Genomic DNA, 14,595 nt, shown 5'->3' on the forward strand with positions numbered 1-14,595 from the left:
TGTTTATGAATAACAAACATGTACAGAGTTATATCTACTGTATATCAAAGAACATTTATTCAAGTATATAATAACACACTCAAACACTATTAAGTTGTCCAAAGTAAACATTTGTCGTCCATACCTGAGTAATGACACAATATAATTAAACTGACAGGTTGTTTCTTCCCAATAACACAAAAAACATACAGCTGACAAAAAACAGTGTTGCAGCAATGGAGGAGTTCATAGGTTTTGTGGTCCACTAGAAAGCAATTTTTGGTACTTTACTGCTGAGTCATCAAAGTGCCGCTGGCTCATGACAAGTGCTCCAATGGCCGCCACTTACTGCGAGAAGCTTATTTTTCTGATTTTCATAGAATGAGACAGTATTTGTATTAAAAGCAAATGTAAGGAGGAGCCAGGAGTGTATTTGTACTTATGGTAATGTGCCGGTGTTGCTGTGGGTGTGACACTTCTTTAGCAGGCCTGAGGCGATGGCCTTCACCGCCCTCATGGTCTCAGTGCACGTGGGGTTGATCAGTGACTCTGGCAGCAGGAAGCCGAAGTAGCCTGTGTCCCTCAACTCAAATGCAAACGCGTACGGGATGCCATTCCTGTAGGCCCAGTCTATGGAACTGCCTGAGCTAACATCTATGAGAGAGGAACACAAAGTGGAACGCATGTGTGACTACACATCTATCTACAGTATAAGTAAGGCAGTCCTTGTGTTGTGTGCATGGTGGAAGAATACATAGCACTGCATTGTTACACTGAGGAAGGACAATGTTTTGCCCTTCATTTTGTCTCCCAGGGTAAGGCATACTCCTCTGTGTCAAAGAAAAAAAAAGTGAAACATGAACTGATATTATATGTCGCAAAATGCTCAGAAAGTGGAGAAATGTGACCGACATTGGCCGCATTCTTGGTCTAAGCCGTTTCACTTTCACAACCGTCACCTTGAACATGTGAAAGAATCTGCTCCTATGAAATGGACAGTGATAATTAAGCAGTGTAGTGGTCTCATTATTGTCACTCCATCCCTTGCAACGCCCCTTCCAGTGTGCAAGACAGCTACAGTGATAAAAGTGAGGAGTTGTCACTTCTTTTACGACTATTTAATTTATTATACAACGACACCATACGTATACACCAAGGACCTCCTGTCTAATGGAATGTACTCACAAAGGGTTGTAGAAGCAGGTCCATATCTGTACTTAACTCCATAGGCTGAATAAAGCGCTGTCACTGCATTGTGAGCTGTCGACTCCTGCAAAAGTAACACACCCAACAAGTGACTAGATTGCATATGGATTGGTTTCAATAGCCTTTAATGATGTGCGTCCTCACCACGCAGTTGAAGTTGGGGATGGTGGCGTACTTGTAAGAGTACGGGTAGAGGAGCATTTGTGCGTACGCGTGGATGGAGATGTAGGCTCTGACGCGCTTCTTGTGCTTGCGCAGGAACTTGGCCACTGCCCTGACCTCGGGTTCCGACTCGGGGAAGGGTCCACAGTACGTGTCATCACAGGGGTGGGAGGACGCCCCCTCTTCTATGGGAGGTGGGAGGGGACAAGTAGAGCTAACCCTTCAGTAATTCATTGTGTGGCCCAGTTTCTACTTCACAATGTCACATTACATGCTGGAATTCATGTTTCCCAGCAGTGCTGGCAGCGCTCATGCAGCCCCAGACCATGACACTACCACCACCATACTTGACTGTCAGCAAAACACAATTATCTTGCAACTCACCTGTGTTGCCAGCTATTTAGACAATATAATAATCCCTTGTTTATTGCACTTAATTGGTTCCAGACCTGACCACGATAAGTGAATTTCCACAAAGTAGGATTCCTTATTTATAAATGGAATATTTTTATAGAAAACCTGTTTGAAACTTTTAAAATAAGGGTTTATAACATTATTAGAGCCCTCTAGACATGAAATAACACACATACAGTCACTTTTACACTCGTATTACCCAATGTAGTAGATGCAATCAGAGAAAACAAGCCACTTAAGACATAACTAAGACCCGTGGTCATGTGTGTTGCAGTAAATGTGTTCCAGATGTGTTGTGGGGGACAGGAAATGATGTCAGGGGCTCAGAGTTGAGTTTTAGCCTGGCATGGGTTATGGCCGCAACAGTAGCCCGTGATATTGTTATGATTATTATTATTATGTTATTATTATTGTGCCTGTTGTGAGATCATTCAAACCTGCAAAGTCTGGTGTTTGTAGCACTGAACATTACAGTAACATTACTGACACCTAGTGACCAGTGTAGAATACTACAGTCACAATTTCAATGTGTCATCTTAATGGCTTTTAGTCAATTTTATGCTTGCTTAAATGTTCAACCACAAACAGCATAACATATTTATCTTTGAAAAACGTGATGGAGTGAAGCCACAAAATTCAAACCGAGATGTAAAGTGTGTTGACTCATTCAGTGGATAGTAAATCTATACTACTATACAAGCTGTACACTGACTACTCGAAAGTATGTCCAAGTTCACTGTTCTTTGAAAAGATAAAAGTCACAAAACTGCTTGCTCGTGAGGGGTGTGGTCACTTGTGTAATAACCGAACTATTCGATTCATTGGTCGGTGTACATGTCATCAGATTGACACGTGTCATAGCAGTGTCACAAACCCCCGAATGGCTTTTCTTTTTTTTTCTCTTTTTTTTTTTACATCGCCTCTTTGTGATGTTTTGCACCTTTGTGACTCAGTGGCTTTGATCCCGCGACCTCTCCCTTTGCCTCACTAGCTCCATTCATTTCTGCATTAAAGTCACATTTATAAACAACAAAAGCTGAAGAATGATGGCAAATTAGTAAGCATTAGCATGGATAACACGGAGCAAAGGGGCCCTGAAAATGCTGACAGAAGAGAGTTTGCCACCATGGCTAAAGCAGACTATCCAAGGAGGGTGAGTTTAATTCATGAATGGCAGCTTTGACACATTTTTTGAACCTGTTTGGAGTCAAAGTTTCTGGTTATTTCAGCCACACCAGCAATGGCATCGCGGCAAGGCTGCGGAGGGAGGCTACCACAAACACGGCGGCCTCAAGCAGGCCCTCTTTTTCAGCGAGAGCTCCAACAGGGAGCTGGCGGCCCAAAACGCCGCCATGAGGGAGCACATGGACAGCGAGCGCCAAAAACACCATGAGGAGAGGCAGAAGTTTCGCAAGGCTCTGGATGAAGCTCGGTCCGGACGGACCACGCCGGAGATGGAGCAAAAGCTCAGGGAAAAGGACAACGAGATGAGCGCCCTTAAGAACGCGCTGGCCGTTGCTCAGGCGGAAACGGTTCAGGCTCGGAGGTACTGGATGGAAGAGCATGAGCTGCTGAAGAAGGCCAGGGAGGACGTCTCTGAGAGCATGGTGGCAACGGTGAACGCTGAGTGGCAGCAATGTTGGCTGGTCCGCGAGCAGGAAACGGCGGCCCACCTGCAATGTCAGTGGGAGAACATGCAGTGGCAGATGGAGGAGATGGAAGCCCATTTCAACTCTAGGCTGGAGAGCATGCAGAGACACAACATGGACACGACCGACTATTTCAAGACGGAGATGGAGCGCCTTCAGTGGCACATGAGCTGCAGCCTGCAGGAGAAGGACGAGCTCATTGCAAAGCTGACCAATGAGAACTGCATGCTTGGAGCGAAAAACGGGGCCATGTCTGGCCAACTCCTCAAATTGGAAGCAGAGATTGCTGAGCTGCAACAAAGTCTCCTCTCTTTGAAGGAAGAGCTGAAGGCTGAGCAGGAATCCAAGATTAATCCCGTTGGTCGGGAGCTGCCTGTAGCCATAACTGCCCCAATGGAGGAGACAGGCCCAGAGCATCTCAAACACCTCATGGAGAAGCAGAGTCTCCAAGAAGGAGACGTTTGCACCCTGCTGGAGTTGAAGCAAGACGAGGTGAGCAACCTTACGCACTCTCTGGAAGCATCCAGGAGGGAAACCGTGAATGTCAGGAAGTACTGGATGGAGGAGTGTGAGCAACTCAAAAAGAACATGGAGGAGAACACCAAAAACGTCATCACCACCATCGACGCGGAGTGGCAGCTGTTTAAAAGCGAGTGGGAGCGCATGCAGACGCGCATGAGGCAGGCCTTGCAGGAGAAGGAGCACTTGGTTGTGAAGTTGCACCAGGAAAACGCCTCGCTTGTGGAAGAGAATGAGAAGATGACATCACAGCTCCAAAAATGTGAACAAAATGACACCCCCGAGCTGCAAAAAGTTGCTTTGGAGGTTCAGCTGAAGGCCGAGGAAGCGCTTTAAATGCCTTTTTGGAGTATTTTGTTCATACTCTGCCATAGTATTTCAGTTGCTGAAAATTGGTCGTACAAACACAATATCCCAGTTGAGACTTTAGCTCAGTGACCATCTAAAAGATATGTTGTCTGTGATGCCATCACAGACGTGTGCCAGTGATGTCACAGAGGGCAAGTGCGATAATGACCATCGACCCACACACCCAGTATAATAAGTCGTCCTTCGCTACATCGCGGTTCGAACACGCTCCCTTTTAAATTAATAAAATGATTGCTGTTTTGTGGTTCACTATGGCCTATTATTAGTCAAAAATTATGCATATTTAAGCAAATTGTACATATATTTTGCCGAAATTAAGCACTTTCATGTATGAAAAACGGGTAAATGAACTGAACTAAAATACAGACACAGTATAAACCAGGGGTCGGGAACCTTTTTGGCTAAGAGAGCCATAAAAGCCACATATTTTAAAATGGATTTCCTTGAGAGCCATATAATATTTTTTAACATTGAATACAAGTAAATGTGGGCATTTTTAAGGAGGACCTCTAAAGTTATTCTTTTTATTAACATTGTTACACTGAAGCTATCCAATAATAAATAAATTACTTCTTACCATTAATGCGACTTCTGGTGCTGCGTGCTTTTGCACCGTACTCCGTATCTTTTTCTTTTTCCAGAATTAGCGATCTGACTATTTGATTTAAGGAAGGGAAGTTCATGCGAATAGGCTACTGCGAATAGGCTACCGCATTATCCAGTGATAATCGAATTTTGGTGTTTGACCCGGAAAATATTGGAAGGACAGCTGGCACTGGCTCTGGCCACCCGCATTGTGGTAGAAAATGGATGGATGGACTAAAATGCATAACAAAGTTTTATATTTTGAGTGTTTTTAACACTGTGATTTCTGTAATGTACAATAAAAGGTCAGCGAACAAAAAACCAAAAATACATTTTTATCGTGTTAAGACATGTTTGAGAGCCAGATGTGGCTCTTTTGATGCCTGCATCTGGCATAGGTTCCCTACCCCTGGTATAAACCATTAAGCCCACCAACTTGTGAATGTAGTATTCCACATTGGCCACTAGGTGTCAGTAATTGTTTGTCGAGACCACCGCGGAAGCACCAGACTTCAGCCGCCTTTCATAGCAGGTTTAAATGTTCTCACAACAGGCATAATAGTAATCATCATAACAACACAGGTTACTGTTGTGAGTATAGCCTACAACATGCTAAAACTTAACTCTAAACCCTCGACGTCACTTCCTGTCCACCATCGATTCTGCTCCCCTACAAGGTCAACTCTTAAATGGTTTATTTTAATATGTATGCAAAGGTGACTATGGGTGTTATTTCATGTCTAGACGGATCTAATCTTCTAAAAGGAAGATCGTCAACAGGTTTGCTGTGGCATAAGTATGAAAATATTCCATCCTAATTCACTTATCGCGGTTGGGTCTGGAACCAATTAACCGCAATAAACGAAGGATTACTATTATATGGCAACAATAAGTCCATAATAATAGGATGAACCGACTTTTTTTCTTTACAATTCTATCACTGTTAAGGTTGTAACTTTAAACATTATCTACACCGCATGTGTCCAACTCGAGGCTCGGGGGCCTTCTCTCTATGTGCCCTGTGTCAACAATCCACTTCCTTTTTCCTTCTAAATGTATTTGTTTTTTCATTTTGACAGAAAAGTTGTACTGCAAAATATGCCAAGCGTTTTTTGCTATCAAAAATAAATACGTGAATGTCTGCTGGTCACCTTGACATTCTCTCTTCGAGTCATCCATCAATTTGTTAATAAAAATATAATCGTCAAATACATGAGCAATTGTGTAATAATATCATCAGGTTCTGTTCATATTTATGTTCATATATATTGACAGACAACATCTTTGTGTTTTGGCTTTTTTTGTGTGTGTCCGTGACAGTGTGACAATCACCATAGATCCGTAAATGGAATTTACTGCGACGTAACAGTAGCATAGTGATCAGAGTGGGTTACGAATGTTTTGTTTGTGAAAAATGTGAAATAGTCACTTAAAACACACATTTTCCATTATTACCATTCATTTTTGACTGTGGTCGACCGTAGAGGCTCCACTGTACAACAAGCACAAAGTAATATTGCGCAGGAAAGGCCGCATTAGATTGATTTCATTTAATGGTGCTTTCTGTTGCAGAATGATTTTAGGATGGGTGAATTGAGGCAGTATACTTGGACAATTTTGTAAATAACACCAACTGTTTAAGTATTTTACCGTGTTTGTATGTTTTTTTCCTATATTTTACTTTCTTACATACAGCCCTTTATTTTCAAGTGAGGTTAAGACTTTATAAATTATTGTTAATCATGTTATTATTGTTAGTAGTAGTAGTAGTAGTAGTAATACAGTAGTATTTTCACATTAAACGTTGACAGTAACTGCTAACGGTACACTGTGGTACCTCAGTTTTCATTAAGTCATTCCAAAAGGTTTGAAAACATGACGAAAATCGAGGCAATTTTTCCCTTAGAAAATAATGTAAACCTCATTCAGCTGTTCCAGACACCCAAAAATATTAATTGAAGAAAAAACATTTTACAGAAAATAGTTTTACATGCAGAAGCGAATGTGAGATAATTATAAGTGACAGATGAAATGGACAAATGACATTTTTACCTTGATTGAAGACTCTTGTTTGCGAACACTGCGAGGAGCAGCGAAGAAGGACGGGAGGTGATGCCATTTTTGTACTTTGCCATGAGTTCTTAAATTTAATAGTGTTGCTCACCTTCCTTATGAAATTGCCAGCACTCGCCACTTTCTTTGGCCCCATGGCAGGTTATTTAACAGTGTACGGACTGTGAGTCAGCCACGCGTATTAGTGTGCTTTGTTTGGCACTTGATTCCACGGAATGATAACAGTACGTACAGTGCTAATGGACTACTTTGCTAGGTGCAATGTTGGATGAAAAAAGATAACCAAATGACACAAAAACTGCAGCGTTCGAAAACCGAGGTTTGACTGTATTGGTCGCACTCACCACACCATTTCACTTTCCAGTTTCTGTTAGCGTCAACTCCTCTGCAATGGAACTTGGGGTTCTTGGATCGTGTCTTCCTCCAGAAACGATCCTACACAAACAAGGCATACACATTTAATGACTCCAGGGGTCCAATTAATGTAACCGTAGCAGTGTTATAGGCTTTCTGGGCTCTATAATCTTGCTACGTATTGTATCTGTTTCATGAGCTACATTGCATGGTTTGGTATATTGTACTTTGGTCCAGCTGAAGTGGTATCCATCCACGTTGAAGACTGGCATGATATAAAAATTGAGCTGGTTGAGCAGCCGTCGCATGCCTGAGTCATACTGGTAGGACAGCAGGGCCTGTAATATCACAGAAAAAACACACTGGCTAGATTTATGACCAATAATCATAATCATTACTGTTTTTTAAATGCGTAGTGAGTGATGGAGTTGACAGGTCATCCTGACATGAACAAAAATGAGACACTGACCTCTCGTGGCGCTAGTTGGTTACTACATGATGATTACAGTATGTGCTGTATGTTTTGCTTTACAGTGTATTTGTATGTATTTATGTGAGTCTACCTCTTTGACAAACCACTGGCAGAAGGCGGGTCCTATCCACTCTCTGGCGTGAACTCCGCAGTCGATCCAGACGGCTTTTTTCTGGGGGCGACTTCTCTTTCCTAGCTGACGGGAGATAAGCCTTGTCAGTACTGTGTGTGGCTTTTCATTGTCGCGTGCCTCATTTTGTGTTCTTCCTCTTACCTGAAGGACATGAAGCGGTCGTCCCTCATAGGACGTCCCGATAGAGAACATGTCAAGTAGGTGAGGATGAGTTGTGTTGAGGTCAAACATCCACTTCTGGATCTTTGGCCAAGGTCAAAAAGTACATTCCAGTGCAAATTCTGAATTCTGAGTGAGCAATAATAGGAAGACGGATGAGAGGTTACCTCTTCCAGGGAGTGGTAGACCTCATAGTCGTACTGACTCTCTGACCTCCGTTGGCGGGAGGAGCGGCGTCCCGTCTGCTGCTTTTCAATTTCCTCCTGCAGATTGGTGATGAAAACCCTGCAGCACAATGAGATTGACATCGTAAGATAGCATCATGGAAGCCTGCAGTCTTATTATGAAGTGTTGGATCATCAGCTTGTTTATGTTTGTTTGTCAGGTTGTTGAAAACAAAATTAGATATTTTTTTTTTTAAATGAAAGAAATCTCACCTGTATTGGATACCTTCCTGCTTTAATCTGGCATGTAGTCCTTGTGTGTCTTTATGTTTAATGTGTACGTCCACTGTTGCATTGAAGCTGATCAGGGAAACACTGTTAGGATGCCAGAGGTCCACCTAAAAAAGGATGACACATTAATCATACCGCATTAATAAAGCCACATGTGTGTGTTTTCTACACACACATTCACGCGCTAAAGCATGGGTGCCCAAAGTGCAGCACGGGGGCCATTTGCAGCCCGCGGCTCGTTTTTTTTTACTGTCCCGGGGCACATTGGAGAGCTACAGTTCAACCAAAAAAAACATCAAAATGGGAACAATAAAGCAAAAAGGTACAAAGTAAAGAGAAAAATGTGAAATACTTACACTAACAGGTAATAATATTAACACAATGTGTTGTCTTTAAATATAGAGAAACCGTTTTTTTCGGCCTTTTTATTAAATAAAATATTTCAAAAATATCCTTTGATTTTTCAGTATGTGGCCGCTGGCGGAAAAAAGTTTGGACACCCTAAAGTTGATTTACTTAATCCAACTTCATATTTGTAATACTTATTGTATGTATTATAACATTAATACTTGATTCACATAATATTGCAACTTTTCCCTCACAACATTACTGCCAATAATACTAAACTTTGTTATTATTAGCAGTGTTTTTTTAGCGAGTGGTGTGCAGATGATGTGCCAGCTTGGTAGTAAAAAGGAATTGTCCATTCTTAACGCCCCAGCTGGCATACATGGATTGCAGCATGGAGGCAGGGACAAGCAGGCTGGCACACGTGCTTGTTAATGTGTCACCTCGCTGTAATGGATTGCAGAAAGCACGCCAGCTTAATGGAACTGTTTATTGAAGCTGGAAAATGTGTCGTCGTCCACGACCAGGCCAGTTGCATGCACCATATGTTTCTTTTGTCACATGACCAAAAAAACACATGAATCTTTGATCAATTCTGTCATTCTAAATATTTGAAGTTGTTTTTTGTTGCCTTTTTCCTTTTGGTGGCACTGTTTGTGTATGCAGTATATGCTTGCAATCAATTCATTTGTGTGTTGTTTTGGTGGGTGGGTGCAAAAACAGGATGAGGAAGAGTTTATTGTTCTATAAAAGCAGTAATTGAGTGTTAATATGTGACTGTCATCCCACATAAAGACTCTTTACAGCTCAATAGCGGAATGTTATGTGTGCTCAATTACATTGTAGATGCAGCAGTAGTATTTGTACGTGGAGCTATTTGGGCAGCCTTCTTTCCGCCCTGCCTTGTCTGACACTAAAAACTTTGCCACCGGCACCGGAGGCGTTGCAGTGTGGCTATAAGCTAATGAAAACACGCGTCTACAGCTGTCCAAACACTAACCACCGCCGCTATGGTTCACCTCGGAGCACTGTGTCGAAAAAACACAGGCCACTCGAGTGGATGTGGGAATAATGGCAAATTATTATGGGAACACCCTCATTCAATTTACAAAAAAAAAATTGCAGTACAATGAAAAGAAATGTGTAATTTTAGGAGAAAAAACGTGCAATTTTCAAGAAAAATGTAATAATTGTAAGACAAAAAGGTTGTATTGTTCCAAGAAATATGCAACTTTTATGAGAATGTGTTAAAAATATGAGGATAATGTCAGAATATTACAGGAACGACGCCTTGATTCATGAGAAAAATTATTAGTATTACAACACTGTGTACTATTATGAGAAAAAAACTGAGAACAGTATTCATTGTAGAAGAAAAAAATTTGTATTGTTCAAAGAAAAATGCACATTTTAACACAAAAAGATCTATGAGGATAACGTCTAAGTATTATGGAACGCCATTATAATTTACAAGGAAAAATTAGTTGTAATATTATGAGAAAAATTGTATTGTTTTATGAGAAAAAAGTTGCATCGTTACAAGAATTTTACACACAAAATAAAGTTGGAATATTTAATGTGTTAAAAAATGGAGTAAAAAAAAAAAAGCAAAAATTTTACAGGAAAAATGTAAATTTTTCTCAAATAAAGTTGTAATATTATGAAAAAAGAAAGGATAACGTCAAAACATGACAGCAATGACACCATACTTTGTGGGGGAAAAAATTGTTTGTAAATAAATGTGCAATATTATGATAAAAAGCTTGCAGTTTTGGAGTAAAAAGTAATCATTTCACAAGAAAAAAGTTGTACTGTTACAAGAAAAACAAAATTTTCTACACAAAGGAAGCCGGACTATTATGAGAATGTGTTTAAAAAAAAATGAGAGGATAACGTCAAAATATTATTGGAATGACACCTCAGTTGTGGAGAAAAAAAATAGTAGTAAATGTGTAATATTACAAGAAAAGCTGGCAATTTCTGAGAAAACAAAATAATTAGACATGAAAAAAGTTGTATTGTTACAAGAATGTGTCAAAAAATAGGAGGATAACGTCCAAATAATTACAGATGTCAGAATTTAATGATAAATATTAGTATTATTACAAAAATAAAGTTGTAAATAAAAACAAAAACAATAAAAGAGGTTCCACTGTGTCATGTCATTCTCAGAAAATTCCATTTTTCTCAAACTATGAGTATTCTGTGGCCCTAATACTCCGTCGTATTCTTGCAAGACTATGACTTAAAAATAACTTCCTATACTCCTTAGTCCCTTTGCACGGACCTGCAATAACAATACCTAATTGCTATTTTCATGCATTTGTCACTCCCTGAAGGTGTGACGGTCATACGGAAGCTTTAAGGTGGAAAAAGAGAGCCAACCTTGATGCGGTGTAGAATATTCCTGAGCGTGTGCACCTCCTGGTCATTACTCGGGGTTATCCTAAAGACTTGATCGCTGCAACAACAACAAGAAAGTGTTAAGTTACCTTTTGACTTCAATGCAGTTTGTACTGGCACTGGGTCGTCCTACTTGAGACAGATGTTTGACGGGGACGTTTGTGGACTTGATGATAGAGTGGGTGGAGTTATTATGGCATTGGGTTACAGCAGGTAGCGCTTACTTTGCAAGGAGCTTGTTGTTACTCGTCTGTTTTGTATGAACGGAACAGTGTGTTTATTGTTGTGCTGCGTTCTTTGTCCATGCACCTTATGTGGTCCATGTATGGGATGGAAACACGCGTCTTGGGGGCGGTCTGCTTGTAAAAAAAAGCCAAAACTCACCCTGTATACCGTCAGTGTTTCATAAAAAGTCCATTATGAGGTGGACGGTGCAGCACTTACCTCCACCAAACTGCTGCTTTATTTGACATCCATCCAAAATATACGCTGCTTCTATACCAACAAGGAACTGAATGCTCTTCCAGCAGAGGCGCCTCTTCATCAAAGGTTCCTTTGATGAACACGCCATACTGTACGTACATATAGTATAGATTTTTATGTTTTTCCCTTCCCAACGTGTGCCTCTTTTGCTTTTTCTTTGGCTTATCCCACAACGTGAAACCCTGTCACGCTTTCAGTTCACTGAGCATCCAAGGACGATTTCTAGGTGTGTCTTTTGCCTTTTCTTCGGCTTTTTGTGTCTTTTTGTAACATGAACCGCCATCATGCACGACCTGAATATGTCGCGCATGCCATTATAGCACCTTACAAAAGCTCTGTTTGACTAACACTTACTCTTTTACTCATTTACTCTACTTTTTGCTTTGTCTTGAGCATTTTGTGTTATGGACGTTATAGCGCTTAACTCGCAAAATAGTTGGCAACTCATACAATACCAAAGACGTATTTATATGTTTTTACAAACGCGAACACCCGACTTTTACGGGGTTTTTTGCGCGAGAGGCAAAAGAGGTGATGACGCAACTGGACACTAAAGGATTTCACTTTTAGAGCAGTGTTAAGCCATACAAAATGGCCACAAGGTGGCAGAAGTGCATTCGAGAAGAGCTTGGCGTGTGAATTTAAATGGGGAAAAAAACATAGAGGACAGCAAGGAGGAAGTGGAAGAACGTAGTGGAGTGTAGCGTGCATTGTAGGGAAATTTTAACGCATTTCCAAGTGTGAAAATTGTCATATTTGTAAATAAATTGTTATTCTGATGCGAAACAACCCTTTTTTGTGTTGTTTTTAGCGGGATAGTTGTTTATATATTTGAGCTGTCACAAAAGCAAAAAAATTGTGCCAGAGTGAAAGTTATGCTTGAAATGTATCTTTTCACAAGAAGCTGTTTTTCTCCCTTTTTTAGTCAGGAACTGATATTTCCCTGAAACTTCCCTGTGTTCTACTGCTCATTACTAAAGACCAGAAAAAGGTAGAAACTAACTCTTGTATCATTTCACAAGAAGCTGTTTTTCTCCCTTTTTTAGTCAGGAACTGATATTTCCCTGAAACTTCCCTGTGTTCTACTGCTCATTACTAAAGACCAGAAAAAGGTAGAAACTAACTTTTTTTTTCTGATGAAAGATGGGAGTCTAATCTTTCTTTTGATGTTGATACAGCCATAGAACACAATATTCTGTGTGCCTTGAAAGATCAGTCAAAATCGTCTAAAATGGCCCGTACTGAAGGGGTCGTCTTTTGAAAAATGGCTGGGATTGAATGAGTTAAGCTAGTAAGAAAATAAAATTGCAGTTATGTACTTGAATTCCTCAAAAGAAAAAGTATGGCAAGCTGGTAGAATATTGTGTTTTTGGTTCTGCTGTGTGGAAAAATAACTGTTTAGTCGTTTGAGGTTGTTATTTACCAAATAAATAACCATAAGATTTGTCGTTTTTAACGTGCTTTTGAAAGCTTTCTATTGTTTTGCTGTTTTTATGGCAGGTGTATTTGCTAAGCACATTATATAAGTTTGAGCCTGGCCCCCCAACTTTTCATTGTTTTGTGGAAAAAGTTTGGACACCCCCAATTGAAAGGGTTTACAAAGCTAACAGTTTGACCCTGGAGCAGATTATTTCTACTTCCATTATTTCCCACGGGGAAGCTGGTTTGTAAAAGCAAAAAGAACAGCAATGGACTCTCAGACCAAGTTCACTTGTATCATGTTGACTGCACAACAACATAAAGCCTGCCTTTGTTCATGCTAGATGAGAAGATCTTTGCACACATCTGATTGCAATTGCATCCCATCCTGTCCCGCACATGAATGGAAAGAAGGAGGGGGGTGTCCTCTTACTTTACTCACCCAGCGTAGCGGTTCTTGTAGAGAAGTCCATCAGCAGCAGTGGAACATAGCACGCTGCTGAAGATTATCACACAAGGCAGTAAGAAAAGAGCCAATATGCACCCTAAATCCTGCCTCATCTTTAGACTTTAAAAAAGGATATAGTGTGCAGGATGCTCTCCACCTTAATCCCAAACCTACTCGCTCCGCTTCTCCACTTAAAAAAAAAAGAAGCTCGTTTTGGTGCAGCTGGACTCCTGAGTTTCACACCTGATGTGCAGGAGGTGCCAAAAGTGTCCAAGCAAGAGTAGGGGGAAGCATTTAGCACCTCTCAGCAGTAGCAGCAGCAGCGCTCTTTTAAAGGAGGCGGCGGGTCACGTGGTACGCTGTTGGTAACCGGAGACCGAGCGTGCACTGTGCACGCGCGCGCGCGCACACACACTCTATTAGAAGGTAAATAAACAAAGGAATGACACACTTTTAAGAAGGAGTGACACTAAAAGTAACAATTGTTTGGATGCATTGTTGTCATTGTACCACCATTTTGAATCATACAATACAATAGTAATATACTACACTACTACTATTAATAATCATAATAATAAGACATTGGATAATATAATCATGTAAATATAATAATTAAGTATTTAATACGTTATGGAAAGTGTTTACCACATGCCCAAAATATAATAATAGTATATTGTTAAGAGTAGAAGTACAAAATAAATCTACTATTTATTGAAATAATAGAATAGGTAACATTGACATAATATTTCAATGTATTTAAACATAATAATATGATATAATCATGTTTAAATATATTCCAAGTAGTTTTGATTATGAGATTATGAGAAAAAAACATTTTGGGAGGGAGGGGTTTGCATTAATTATCATGATAATATTTTTAAAGTTGTGTAGGTACTTAGTGTGGGTCTGTATTAATGAGAAACCTTTCTAATGTTGTATTGTTTATTGTAATATAGTCTGGATTA

At 40.3% G+C, this 14,595-nt stretch overlaps 2 protein-coding genes across 2 annotated transcripts in view; one reads left to right on the top strand and one right to left on the bottom strand.

The window, feature by feature from the left end:
- Positions 1-14,595, top strand: part of prex2 (phosphatidylinositol-3,4,5-trisphosphate-dependent Rac exchange factor 2) — a 92,693-nt gene that overhangs the window by 1,473 nt on the left and 76,625 nt on the right. The window lies entirely within an intron of this gene.
- Positions 72-13,830, bottom strand: cpa6 (carboxypeptidase A6). The gene is made up of 11 exons (XM_054766432.1): positions 13,625-13,830; positions 11,263-11,338; positions 8,512-8,636; positions 8,242-8,359; positions 8,057-8,158; positions 7,874-7,978; positions 7,538-7,648; positions 7,301-7,391; positions 1,330-1,532; positions 1,165-1,249; positions 72-633 (listed from the first exon to the last, which is right to left on the bottom strand). Exons 1-11 carry the CDS (start codon positions 13,741-13,743, stop codon positions 419-421), a joined length of 1,350 nt encoding a protein of 449 aa, XP_054622407.1. The 5' UTR covers positions 13,744-13,830; the 3' UTR covers positions 72-418.

Source organism: Dunckerocampus dactyliophorus, chromosome 21 (assembly GCF_027744805.1).
Source record: "Dunckerocampus dactyliophorus isolate RoL2022-P2 chromosome 21, RoL_Ddac_1.1, whole genome shotgun sequence".
NCBI classification, from domain to species: Eukaryota; Metazoa; Chordata; class Actinopteri; order Syngnathiformes; family Syngnathidae; genus Dunckerocampus; species Dunckerocampus dactyliophorus.